Source organism: Pyxicephalus adspersus, chromosome 3 (assembly GCF_032062135.1).
Source record: "Pyxicephalus adspersus chromosome 3, UCB_Pads_2.0, whole genome shotgun sequence".
In the NCBI taxonomy this organism is placed as follows: Eukaryota; Metazoa; Chordata; class Amphibia; order Anura; family Pyxicephalidae; genus Pyxicephalus; species Pyxicephalus adspersus.
This window is the reverse complement of record NC_092860.1, coordinates 44,370,746-44,384,845: the sequence shown is the minus strand read 5'-3', so window position 1 is coordinate 44,384,845 and position 14,100 is coordinate 44,370,746. Positions and strand designations below refer to the sequence as shown.

The 14,100-nt window shown below is 35.8% G+C and overlaps 1 protein-coding gene across 3 annotated transcripts in view; it reads left to right on the top strand.

Moving 5' to 3' along the window:
- CNTLN (centlein) overlaps positions 1–14,100 on the top strand; it is a 155,907-nt gene that overhangs the window by 74,228 nt on the left and 67,579 nt on the right. For all 3 annotated transcript variants that reach the window (XM_072404404.1, XM_072404403.1, XM_072404405.1), the window contains exon 14: positions 7,609–7,709. In XM_072404404.1, coding sequence (XP_072260505.1) covers positions 7,609–7,709 — 101 coding nt within the window. The remainder of the gene's footprint in view (positions 1–7,608; positions 7,710–14,100) is intronic.

The following is a 14,100-nucleotide window of genomic DNA, read 5'->3' as shown; positions in this document are numbered from 1 at the left end:
GTGATCATGAGTGACTTTCAACAATAAATGTGTACTGTAGTCTTCTTCATGGAAAAATAAGACATCCCCTGAAAATAAGACCCAGGGCATATTTTGGCATTTCAAAAAATATAGGAGAGTGCCTTATAATCGGGGAAACAGGGTAGCAATACACATAAGTTTGTGTCTCTTTCTATGTAACATAGTTTATATATGTTTTGATCCTATCCATAGAATTGATTTTCATATTCATATAACAGTGTGTGTGTGAGAAGCCATGTGTGGAAACCCCATGATTCAGTAGCTTGTACAGCCACATTTAGCAGCAAGAATTTGAAGTAATCATTTTTTTTTGTCTTACATCTTTGTAAGATGTAAGACCAGCTTAAGTTGGTCCATTTTTACAACGTTACTTTAGGCGTTAAGGTTTGCAGACATTTGTATCTTCACAACTGTCCTTAGGTCCTTCCACAGAGTTTTGATTGCGTTGTATCTGGACTTTGACTGAGCCATACCATGATTCTTATAGCCAATCTTTTTTGGTGTGCTTGGGGTCATTGTCCTGTTGCACAACCCAATTACAGCCAGGCTAAAGCTGTCAGACTGATGGCCTCACATTGTCGAATACACAGAGGAGTTCGTAGTCAACTTACAGACTTTAAGGTGCCTAGGTCCTGTGCCTACTCCCTCAAGACCTTTGCAACCTTATTGTTGCAATACATATACTGATGGTGTTGGTTACAGAAGTATTTCTAAAATTCTGAATGTTCCAGTGAGCACTGTTGGAGCCATAATCCAGAAGTAGTAAAACATCATGTCACCCTAAACCAGCCATGACCAGGTGCTCCTCACAAGTTTTCTGACAAAGTAGTCCAATGAATAATCAGAAGAGTTGTCCAAGAACCAAGGTTCGCTCACAGAGAGCTTCAGAAAGACCTGGAATTAGCAGATACAGTTGTTTAAAAAAAAAAACAATAAGTATTGGACTCCACTGACATGGCCTCTATGCACACTCACTGCACAAGATTCCACTCCTGAAGGAAAAGCATGGTGAAGCTCGTTTAATGTTTGGTGCACAGCATTTGGATTAACCAGTGAAATACTGGAAGAATAAAGTCTGGTCAGAATATTTTTGCATATTTTTAATATTTTTGAAGGAAGGATAAAATGTACTGGTACATTCTTGGTAAGAATCTGCTGCCATCTACCAGGATGCTGAAGATAGTTCAGCAAGACCTAATGATCTAAAAGATCAAGAACCTATGATCCTAAACAAACAGCCACGGAAACCCAATTGGTTTCAGTGAATGAAATTAAAGCTTGTAGAATGGCCCAGTCAATCACCCAACGTAAATCCAATTGACTATCTATGGAAGGAACTGAGGATAAGATTTTATAGAAGAGACCCCAGAACCTTCAGATTTGAGCCCAAGATTTGAAGACAATTTGTGTGGGAGAATGTACCAAAATCACACCTGAGCATGTGCATGTGTCTAGTTTCTTCATACAGAATGCATTTTGAAGGTGTCATTACCAACAAATGCTTTTCTACTAAGTATTAAATACCTTTCGGTAAGCGTGTTAAATACTTATTCCCTGTGCCATTCCACTTTATTAAAAATAACTTAATGTATGGACGTATTTATTTAGAAATGTTGAAACAGTTGTTCATGGATTGAAAACGTGTTCAAAACGTATTTCCCATCTGTATTATTTATAAATGTGTGTGTGTAAGTGTAAGTATAAATGTGTGTGTATATATATATATATATATATATATATATATATATATATATATATATATAATTTTGTCCAATAAATTGCTAAGTGGATATCTGCCTCAGTATGTTCGTGGAATGTTTCAGGGTTACCGATTTGCATTTGGCATCTTTTCAGTGACACAACTACAGCATTTACATTAAAAGAACCTGTGGCAATGCTAACCAATGCTAACTTTAAAAAAGAGCATTATGATGACATTAATAATTAATTGTGCTTGTCTCTCTTAAGACAGGATAAAAAAATCTGTCGTCTTTTTACCTATTAAAAATGTTAAGGAAATGTACAAAAATTGCATGATTTTCTGTTAATTGATTGATTATATAAGCACTAATGTTTGATTACTGAATATAAAAATACTCCCTTAACTACGATTTAATCCTTTTGTCCCAAAATTAAATAATGAATAAGGGTTCAAAAATAATGTAACTGGATTTATGTGTCATTGACATGTCAGAAACCAAGCAGCCAGAAGGCAAATAGTTGTTCTGTCCAAAGGCAATCATTACTGGCACTTATTTTGCACTGCTCATGTCCTCTCTGCACTTGTTCGTCTGGGACTTAACCTGCTAGTCTTATCTTGTCAATGAAACTTGACTGTTTTCCAGGTACCAGATGCTGCCTTGAAGGTATTTCTTATTATATTAAGGATATGCCTTGTCCAATATTTGTGAGAATTCTGCTGGACAAAATGTCTATGCCTTTGGATATATTTATGCAGCTACCATGTGTTATAAAACTGATTCTGTGTTGCTTCCTATAAACCTAAAACATCATTCCTAAAAACGAAAAAAATAAAAATATTAATAAATAAAATAGTAAGCACCATGTTAGATTGTGTCAAAGCTTACACAAGGTGGATGATGTCACCCCTCTCTCTGGGGATAGATGTTGGATTTAACGTCTGGATCTTAACAACAGGAAGCTGAGTAAAATAAATTAAAAGGCTGTCAGGTAGCTCGCTTTTATGGACAAGTATGCTGTTCAAATTCTGTAGAGAAAAAAAGGAAAAATTCTTTCTAGATCAGTTATGCATGTTACAAGTCTTTGTGAACTAGTAGGGTCTTACATGTTTTTGTTTTGTTATGAAAATGAAGACTGGTTATTATAATAACTTAATGTTTTCTAATTGCTTAGATGGGAGAGTGTCTGTTTTCATTACTTGGTTAGTCCTAGTGTTATAAACCAAAAAGAAAATACAGGGATAGTAGCCAGTTGTTTTTTGGCAAGTTTTATCTTTTTAAACAGTTCCCTAACCTTACCAACCTAAGACCATAATCTAGACATATTCCAGACCCTTTAACTGTTTCTAAAGTTAGCTATAAACTGCACAGAGTTTATTCAGTTTAACTGTACACACCCTTCAGATCTAAAGGAAATGGTACAGTTTAATTGTATATAAGCCACCTTAACCTTGGACTCTTACCATCCCCCATCTCCTCTTAACACCTAAGCCACGCTTATGAAAAAGTGATATCTTGCCGCTGCAAGGTTTGTCCTTGCAGGGGGTCTGAGCCGCTTACACTCACTTTCCCTGTGCTCCCTTAATGTTCTTTTCCTTATTGCAAAAGTGAAATCGGCAGCGTTGCTGATGCGGTAAGCAGTGATGTCATTCCATGAGTCATGTAACAGTGTTAGATGCAAGTGATTGCCTGCAAAGCCCAAGCACTGATATAGGAGAAAAGAGGTCATGCCCTTCATTTCATGGAAATGCATTCGTTTGTTAGTTTGATAGGGGAAGAATGACCTTCCCTTATCACATCTGGGACAGCCAGTTAGGCAAGTGTATGGAAGTCTTATGAGTCCTTTAAAAAGACAGTTACTTTGCCCTGCATATAGTGTCCTTGTTTCCAAATTTTAATCCAACATTTCTATGCACACCACCCTCATTATTGTGGTTGCAAGGAAGAAACCTTTATATTTTATGCCGGTTTAAGATCACAACTGGCTGCCAAAATATGGATAAAATTTTAAAATTACAGTAAGTCATACTTTAGGTCACCTGTTTACATATGGCTGCTGTACAGTTCGTTTGCAGCAACCACATAGCCAAAAACAATTTGTATATTTCAGGAACCACACCACGTTCCACCACAGATGCAACTACATGTACAAAATGGTTCCCAACTGCTTCCATTTGATCAATAGGAATGCCTAGGACCACTGTTGAGTCTGAGGCAGATTGTTGTTTTCAACCACAAGTCTGAAATGGCCCCAGGTATAGTTGCCTGCATATTTATCTATAATATATGTACCCGTATGTAACATATAAATATTTTTATCTGTTTCTACAAACAATTTTTAATTTATATTTTACATGTGGGTTTTTGCCTAAACTTTTTTTAAATTTTTATAAACTTGTTAAAAAATATATTTAGAGAAGCCTAAGTACTTTTAGTACCTTTGAGAATTTTATATTTGGGTGCACACACCACTGTTTTATCACCTGTAATCTCTAGTTCACTCCAAGGTGTAAAGGATGCAAAGATCTACTTCTACTCTAATCTACGTTGTAAGTAGATCCATTACAGCATGAGATCAAAATACACATTAATACCCTATCAACATTAAAAAAAAAAAAATCACTGCTTAGCTTGAAAAACGGTGTCCTGCCGTGTGTGACCACTACAGACATGATTTCAGACTTTGAATTTAATGAAGTGTAATACATTTTTATATGCTAATTTTCATTTCATCCAGACCTCTAATAGGTATTACAAGTAATAAATCTCAGTTGCTAAAGCCCATGGTGAATTTTGACTACATATTTCTGGAAGACGTACTGTGAACGTTAGTTTCATAAGATTTCATATTCTTAGCAGTAATGAAGACTGGAGACATTGTGTTGCGATAAAAAAAATATATGATATTGTTGTATTGTTAGTTCCACAATAATGTACGAAAAAAAGAAAAGGTTAACACGGTTGCTAGTTTTTGATAATTTATTGCAAGTAATAGTACAGGGGAATGCCAATGGCAACTACTTAAATCTATGGTTGTAATGTTTCCAGTAAATACAACTTTTAGCCTGATAATCAATAATACCCCTTATTATCCTTATGCTGCTCTTGTGATTAGTTTATCCTCACGTACTTTATATTCTACTAAATATTGCCATTTATCTTGTTAGTATGTTCTTCATCTTTCTCATCCAGTACATTTATTTATTGAATGTGCCTCTTTTAGTAAAGGCTCAGTCAAAATGTATTGCAAATTGGCAAGAGAGCTCATCAGCAGCAGCATAGGCTTTACACAGGTTAGTCACCTTATGGTAAGTGCTACCTTTACTATAGCATTAAATATGAAAGTTGAAAATTATATTTAAAACTGATGTAGAATTAGCTTTCTGTAGTTGCAAATGTTAATGACGTTTCCAAAATGTTCAAATTAGTGTATAATGAGTGTGAAGAAAAACAAATAACATATTCAGCACATCTCATAGTGCACATTTCTCTGTTTGGCTTTGTAAAAATACTTCATAGAAAGTTACCTGGTAATCCTGGCAGACATCTAGTTAGCTCATAAGTTGTTGTGACCTGACAACACTACCTTAAAGATGACCTAAACTCATGTAAACAATTTGTAGTTATTTGTATCATAATCCTTACTGCTAAAATTCTGTCAATGTTTGTTTATGTGTGTTAGTGGTTAAAACCCTTTCCAGTATTGAACCATACTACAATATGATTGGGGTTCAGGAAAAATGCATTAACCCCACCTCCTTAATAAATATATTTATATGCGATATCTACATTAAATATTCCAACCATAAAAATAAACCGCTGGCAATAGATTGTCTCCACCACCAGAGAATGCCCCCTGAAGTGAAATTCCTCTCCTCCGTATGCATTGTGGAGGGGAAGGATTTCCCTTCAAGGAGCTTTCCCTATTTACCGCAGTGGCGGAAGTATCAACGCCGGCCGCTGCAAATAGGAGAGCGATTGCAAGAGGGCGGCTCCGGCTCCAGTAGTTCTTAACGCCCCCTGGCCGGAACAAACTACCGGCTAGGCCGTATCTTGCCTAAAGGCCAGAGTTTGCCGACCCCTGTTTTAATAGTTGTGTTTGACAAATGTTTCCTATAGTGAACTTGTCATCCATGTAACATGTTTTCCAATATTTACTGTTTACTGCATTTACTGTTATAAACACTGAAGGCTTCTTGCAAGTACATAATTTGCATCCCCAGTGTCCATGGTCCAACTTTCTGTGTGCTCAGCTCCTCGTCCTATTACCCAATCCCTGCTCTATTTTGCAGATGGGCACTTTGTGTTTTCTGGCAGTTGTACTGGAGGCTTCCTACACAGATATCTAATTTCACTTATTTATTCACGCCATATTACCCCTTTATTGTTGCAGTCCACCATCCATCTTTTCTGCCCTTTTACATATATATTTTTCCTGTGTGTGGCTGCTTATCTCCCTCTTTTTTTTTTGAATTTGTTTATAGTGAAATGGACTATAGAGCAGCCTCAACATTTTTAATGGGGGAATATTTGAAATTGATCTTTTGGGAACCCCTGCTAAAATTACTACATTCAACTCACAGTATAGTAACTGCACACTAAAACGTAATAGAACGTGCACATGAAAGTAATAGTTATTAGTTATTGAGGATAATATCAAATAATATTTTTGGGAGAACACACACCCCGTGCGTCATCTCCTTTCAAGCTGTTTTTTCCTTGGGATTTTACAGAACGAACTGTATTACAAAGTGTTAGGTTTTATGAAATGTCTATGTAATATAATGTGCTTTAACTTATTTGTCATGTATAAACAATAATGCACAAAATTGTGGACATTGTTTAAAAAAAAATATGCCAATGAATAGCTTTTGGTAACTTCTAGAACAGTAAACCAGATCCCTCTTACCGTGGTGTAAAATTTACCATATCATGTTATTTCCTCCACACAGATTGTTAAAAAAAAAAAAAATACATTGGAACAGATATTTTTGTCATCTATTTGAATACAGTACTTTATTTAGCCTGTATACATAGTTGATTGAAAACACATTCAACATCTTTTGACACTCGTTGTCTTTGAATATGTATATGTTTGCTAACCTTGATGCCAAGAAAGGTCAAAAACACCAATAGCATTTTTTTGTCTGCTAATGCAGTTACTCTTGTTACTCTTCCCTGAATATTTCAGTACTCTCTTCTGCTGTTCCCTTTAACAATTCCATTACATTATCATCAGCAATGATCTGTTTTTTTAAATGGTTAGCCATCATTTCTAGTTCTTTCTTTTGGTTTTCTGTTGATCCAGATTACCATTGTCGTTTTTGGCCCCTCCTTCTCCATTGGGTCTTTGACTTAGATCTTTCTGCTAAACCAGTCCTTCCCTTTCCTTCGCATGTTTGTACAGTGGGGGTAATAAGTATTGAAAAAATTTTTTAAAAATACTTTTTTTAAATACCAGTGTCAAAGTTGAGAATATAAGAAAAAGAAAGGAAATCTAGTGGCATCTCCTCAAACAAGGTAAATCCAACCTATCACTATTTGATATTTAAGCTTGCAGCTCTTCAAAAACAGTTGTAGAGGTGCAGTAATAGTTTAGTTATTCAATTGACTGCTAAAAGGTAGTAAAATTCTAGTGTGAGGCTGCCAAATGAAGTTTGGCAGTCAGGCAGGTAACTCTATAGAACTGTAGAAAAATGAGTTATCCTTTTAAGATTTGAAGATGAATAAATAATATTCTTTTTCTTTTTTTTTCCATGTGCAAAAATCTGCAATATATCTTCAACTAAGTAAAGAACATAAGGGTTTCATATTCTACATGTTCTGCGCTTAAAATTTTATTACCACTTTGCAGTGATTTAATGACCATTATGTGAATTTCTTACAGAATGAACTTGGAAGAAGAAATAGATCAGTTAAAAGTGCAGGCATCGGTAGACAGAGCTACTATAGAAGAACTGAATGCCTGTCTTCAACAAGAGAGAGAAGGTATTTATTTAGCATAAATAATGTGCAAAAAATAGCACCTTTACTGTGGTATTTGTTTGTCTTTTTCCCAGCTTGTTTGCTATTAAAAATACTGGGCTATTGAAAATACTGGGCAGAAAAATGTGGTGCGTGAAAAGCTCTTTCAGCTGATATTTTGAAGTAGCGGGCATGAGAAGTAACTTTAATTTGTGAAAATTTGCTTGTAATTCTTGACATGGTTGAGCTACATTACCTAGTTCAAAACAAATATGTACCTACATTTAGGCTTCCAGAACCCAAAAAGGCCATGGGAACCACAAAAGATTTGCATACAACTCAAATACGTTTAAAATCTGTATGTTGTAAGAACATTTTCTGACCACCTTCTACTGGTTAAATCAACAAGTAACTTGTTGGTTTTAGGCTTTCCTAAAAATGGTGTGATTGAAACAAATGTTGTCAAAAATCTCCAATCCAAAATACATAGAAATAAATGTCTGAAATAATAAGAGCAGAAAGCTAATAGCGTAACCTATAATCCACTGCTGGGTTTTACCCAAACAGCACAAGGACTATTCGCTAAAATTACTGCAGGAGGGACCAAACAGTGAAGCAAATACCAGACAACTGGCAGCCAGAACTGAATTTATGATGCATGATGCTGAATTTATTGAATTCCCCCTGGCTTCGTGTAGAAGGATCAAGTGTTTATCTAACACAGTTGTGCTTCTCTGTGCCCCAACAATCACCACATTCTTAGTCAATGTTTGTTTGCTGATGCCTAGTCCTAAACATTTTGTTTGTTTATGACAACCTGATGAATGGTTTCACTAATTCTTAGCAATATACTGTATGAAAAAAGTATGGGCTTTAGGTGAACACTGAGATACTAAACTTGGCCAGAGCTGGGAAGAAGGCAAAGAATCTGCTGTAGCAGAATGTGTGCCCATAAGAGACAAATGTTACCAGGGAGTTCACGTTTAGGTCCGGATTTCATGACATCATGTGCAATCAGACTACTTTAAGGTGTGGTATAGAGAAATTCCGGACCAGCAGCTGCTATGTATGCAGATAAAATTGCTGTTTTAAAAGGATTTATAAGATTGGTCCACATGTCTTGTAATATCCTTGCTAGTGAGTAAACTACTAGTTAAGTAGTAGAGCTAGTGAGCTCTACTACTTAACAAATAAAGTCTACCTGAAGGCAAGATATTGTAAATTTTAGATTGAATAGGGAAGCAACACTGTCAAATTATGGGTATCCACCAGAACAGGAATAAAGGGGGAATTTTCTTATGGGGCTATGGGGCACTCTTTGTTCCAGTGACATCAGTTTAGGGGGGATTTTCCATACCTTTATGGACACAGATTAGGGGGGACACAGATAGCAATGAAAGCAATTTTTAGTATAGTAGAATGGGAAAGGGATGTGATTTCTGCCAGTTTATTACTTTTTGTGTTTTTGATACATTTAAATGTGTTTTGTTTTATGTGGTTTGTATTTAAAAAATAAAACCATATATTGTATATAAACCCCAACATCACAGAAAGGGAACACATATTTTAGGCACATTATATCTTAAAAACAGCACACTACACTTTTATTAGAATAGGAAAACATGAGGTTATTAAACTCTTTTGTAAAAGAAAGTCTCTGACCTGAGCAAGTACCAAGTTTGTTGTGTGCTTTGCTTGGTATTCAATTGTTTGAAACCAGTTTCCTTGTATTGATTTTTGGGTAGCTTCACTGCCTTTTTGCAACTAGCTCCTTTGTGTTATGATAAATGAATGAGGACATTCTGCTAGTTTACCAACATTTTTTGTAGTTTAGAGGTGTGTGACACAGACATTTTATTTTTTTCAGTGTTCCGGTGCTAATATATGATGAACATTCTATAACACATATACAAGTCTTAATACATTTTTTGTTATTTAATGTAAAATAAAATCAAGACATAACTGATGTTAAAATGTGACTATTACCTGTTGAAATTACTTTAACTAGAACATATTGCTCGAGTATGATTTCAAAGTCAAATTTTAGCAGCCATTTCTCCAGTTTACTAATGATATGTTAGCATTACAAAAGCTGCAATTTGCTATGACAGTGCTTGGTGCCTAAACACCAACCCGCAAAGCATAAACACTGTCACGTGGAAAGGTGGTTAACATGATCCCACATACTTGATGTGACTAGTGCCAGGTTTGTAGCTTGCCCCAAAAGAAGAAGCATCATAAGGGAAGGTGCATGTATGATGCTGGTAGGGCCTCTAAATAATGGGAACCTATTGTGCTCAAGTTTGCTTTATATTGTTTGTTTGCAGATTTCATTATTTGTCAAAGTACTATTCACAGATGCTGGCCTCTAAAATAAAAGCTAAACTTTTAAACTGATAAAGAGGTTCTATCATTTACATTGGGCAGAGGTTCAGACATTTATTTTGGGCACAAATAGATTGACATTGCATAATAGATGAAATGAAAATTGTATTTTGGTTGTTAGAGTCTGAGGTGTTTGGGATTGAAAAGATGCTGCACGAGTGTTTATTGGCTTCTGTCTAACATGGCTGAGAAAATGGTTTGAGACTTTTGGTACTGATAAGTTGATAAGTTTTTCTTGTGTATAATGTGGAATGGATAAAAAAAAAGGTTACAACTCTATTTTATGTCATGCTGTTGCCTGTGGTGAACATTTAATTGGTACAAATTCTAGCATGCAGCAGGACAACAAAAAGAAGCATACTTCTGATTTCTTCATAACCCATTTGGTGAAAACCATGAATCTAGAGTTATGTTTATAAAGAGTTTAATTTATTCTAGAATCATGTTTGTGTGGAAGAAAGCTTCACCACAAGGGAAAAAAGCTTTACAAGTCAGTCTCACTTTTTGGAAGAGCTGCAGAAGGCAATTGCTGACATTTCTGAGCATCTACAGAATGGCAAAGGTCAACAGAGCAAGAAATGCTACCAAAAGATGAATATTTTAGAAATGTAAATATTGATAATAGAACAATTCTATGACATAAAAAGAATGGTATGGGACTGTGTGTGTGTGTGTGTGTGTGTGTATGTTTGTGTATGGGTTGGACCCCCGGTGTCTTCAGAAGGACTGTAACTCTTCAATACACGGATTCAACAAGGTTCTGGAAGCATTTTTGTCCATATTGACATGATAGGCACTTGCTGCAAATTTGTCAACTGCACATCCATAGTGCACATCTTCTGTTCCACCCTTTTCCAAATGTATTCTATTGGATTGAAATTTATCCTGGTCGAATTAGCCATCAAAAGATGGGTACACTGGCTGGGATCATAAAGGGATGGACATGATCAGTAACAATTTTAAATTAGGCTATGGCTTTTAAATGATGCTCAGTCAGACCAGGCAACATTTTCCAATGTTTTCTTGTCAGATTTTGGTGAGCAAATTATAGCCTTTGATTTTGACTTTAGCATATCATCTTGACAATGCCTAACATTTTTGCATTAACAATCAAGAAAAAAGTGGCCAGTAAGTGTAAAAAAAAAATAAAAATAATAAAAATATATGCATGTGGTGTGTATATAGTTTTATTTACTTGTACTTTATTATGCAGCATTTTTCAAGTTCATACAAATACCTGTAATAATATAAATAAAATAAACTAAATGTTCTTTATGTTGTGGTAAAGTACCCCTTTAACTCCATCACTGGTGCATTTTAAGTCATAAGCCCACAAGAAAACTCTTGCTGTGCAAAATTAACAACTGAAATGAATTTTCATCAGCTGTGTGTCTTACGCTAAGTGAGATGTAAATATATTCAGCATTTCTAAGCTGTGGGACTAGACTGAGAAATAGAGTACCTTGGAGGTAAACAAAGGATATTAATGTAATGGTACTATTCTACCCTGCTGTGTGTTTAAAGTTTTACCTGTGTTAGATGGTAACATCTTTTGAATAATGCTTAATTTAGTTTACACCCATACTTTTTAATTGGCCTTGACATGATCCCGAGACAAAAGAAATCTCTAATTCTGTCTAACAAACAAGTCACTGTTTATTCACAGGGGAAAGCAAATCTGTGGAGTATAATGATACTTTTTGTTTCTGTTTTCATTTAGAATCAGAAAGTTTTTCAACACAATGTGTTTGCATAGGTATTCCAATATTTCTTTGAAAATCTATGGTACATGATGACAAATGCCAAAAATCAGTTTGCAGTATTTTTTTTCTGTTTGTTATCTACAGTTATTTCATTATCATACCTTTTTTATACTGCATTTTTAAGGATTTTTTATGAAACATTTTGGTGTACCTTTGACTAAAATATGTTCCGCATTGCAACATGGCTTTAAATTTGATATTAGTCACTGATATTAGAGTAACTGCAGACCTGTTGTCACAAAAAGGCTTGCTAATCCAGGTTGCAGCACTCTGCACTCTGTGTTAAAGCCTGGGAAGCGTGTAAGCCCTAAAAATGCCTAATCACCATTAATCTACTGGTGGTCACCACTGGATAAAGAGGCATGGGCTTTGCTGTGCAGCCCTCAGACACCTGTGCATGCATCCATTGAGCAAGGTAGCAAGACAAAGTTAGAGTTAGTTAACCAGAGAAGCAGGAAACAGGGTGTTTATCACATAAAAAAAACCCTGGAGGACATAATTTCACAGGTACACAGAAGTCTCTAGACACAAGGAATCATAGGAAACACAAGGGTCAAGACAGCTGTTTTCTGTTTGGCCATGGCACTAGCTTTACTGACAGCATGTGTCAGTGGCCAGGTGCCAGGACTGAAGCATACATATTTAGCACACAAACCATCTGCAATTAAGCTTGTATCGTATTAATGATCCTGATATTCTGCCAATGAAATCTGCAAAATGGAACAGTTAGTGTGGCGGGCAAGTCCTGCCGCTCTTTCATTTTATAAACTGAAGCTATTATTGTTACTGTCATTACTAAACTACTGTAAAGTGTAGATCACATCACATTTTTGGACAGACTAATTCATTTAACCCCCAGTTAGGTTACATCTTAGACTTTGGCTGAAAAATCTGGATTTGGATTTGGGAAAGTACTTTCTTTCCAGAGCCTCCTCATAGTACTAGCATTAAAAGGCTGGGAAAGCATCTTAAACACTATAGCCTTGATTTATTAAAGCTTTCCAGGGCTGGAGAGAATACACCTTCATCAGTGAAGCTGAGTAATTGAGCAAACCTGGAATGGATTTCCTAAAATCAAGCTATTTGTTAGCAAATGTTTTCAATCCTGGAACAGATCCATTCCAGGTTTGCTGGATCACCCAGTTTCACTGATAAGTGTATTCTCTCAAACCTTGGAGAACTTTAATAAATCAGGGCCTATATCTGTGTAGAGTTCCTGGTGGTCACTGAAATCTCACCTCACCTTTTCTGCACTGTACAACCCTTCTGGAAAGCTGTTTAATCCAGATTTATTTAACTATTCCTACAGCAGAGAAATATATCTACCATCACAGAGAATTAAGTGGCCTAGCTGTGACAAGGGAGGAAGATCACATCCTGTCCTAAGCAGAATTTCTCTTTGTCAGCTATTTACATTTTGCAAGCAAGCATAGGCAGATGACAAACTTCTAAAGCTGGCAGCACCTGGACCCAGCCTATACCTAAAGGTGTTCCAAAATCTCTGTCTCAGATAGATGAGGATTTCATGTCCTCCAGGTTTGACAACAACAACTAGTCAGATTTGTCACCTGTTGCAGGTAGAATCTATCCGAAGCACTGGATGCTTTGGTGGCTCCATGTTGTCAAAACACAAAAACATTCTGCTAAAAAGAATTGGGATAGAGGGCACACCTGTGATCCTCAGTTCTCTGTTTAACCTTGAATGATGTCTAAGCCATCTAAAAATGCTAGAACAAGAGTCAGGGGCACCCTATATAAAGACTGAGACATCAGGCTTTTGTCTTCTAGAATTACAAGGCTGTTAGCTTGTCTTTTGTTCACACATTTTACCATGTGGGTGTTCTGATGCCAGCTATGGGTGTAAGGTCCTTTAGCCGCTCTCTGAGCAGCAGGCAATCCCAATTTTTTTCCTGTTGTTACTGGGACTGTTTGAAGTTGTCGTATTACTCCACCCCATTGTTGCACTGTTTTTGTTTTTTTTAATGTATTTGTTTTCCTATATCCCCTTTTCATCATTTTTATTTATTGTTGATTACAAAATCAACAATAGTCTGTGTACCATTTAGGAGTGGAGCTTAGATTTTGATATGTCCCTCAAAAGGTACTTGTGATTTTTTTTTTTTCCATTTTGTACCGTTTACAGTGCAAGTGCAAGCCTCTTACTGTAGTTTAAAAAAATCTTTACCTGGAATGTGATTGTAGCGGATTGACCATTAGCAATGAATAAATTAAAAAAAAAAATATATATATATATATATATATATATA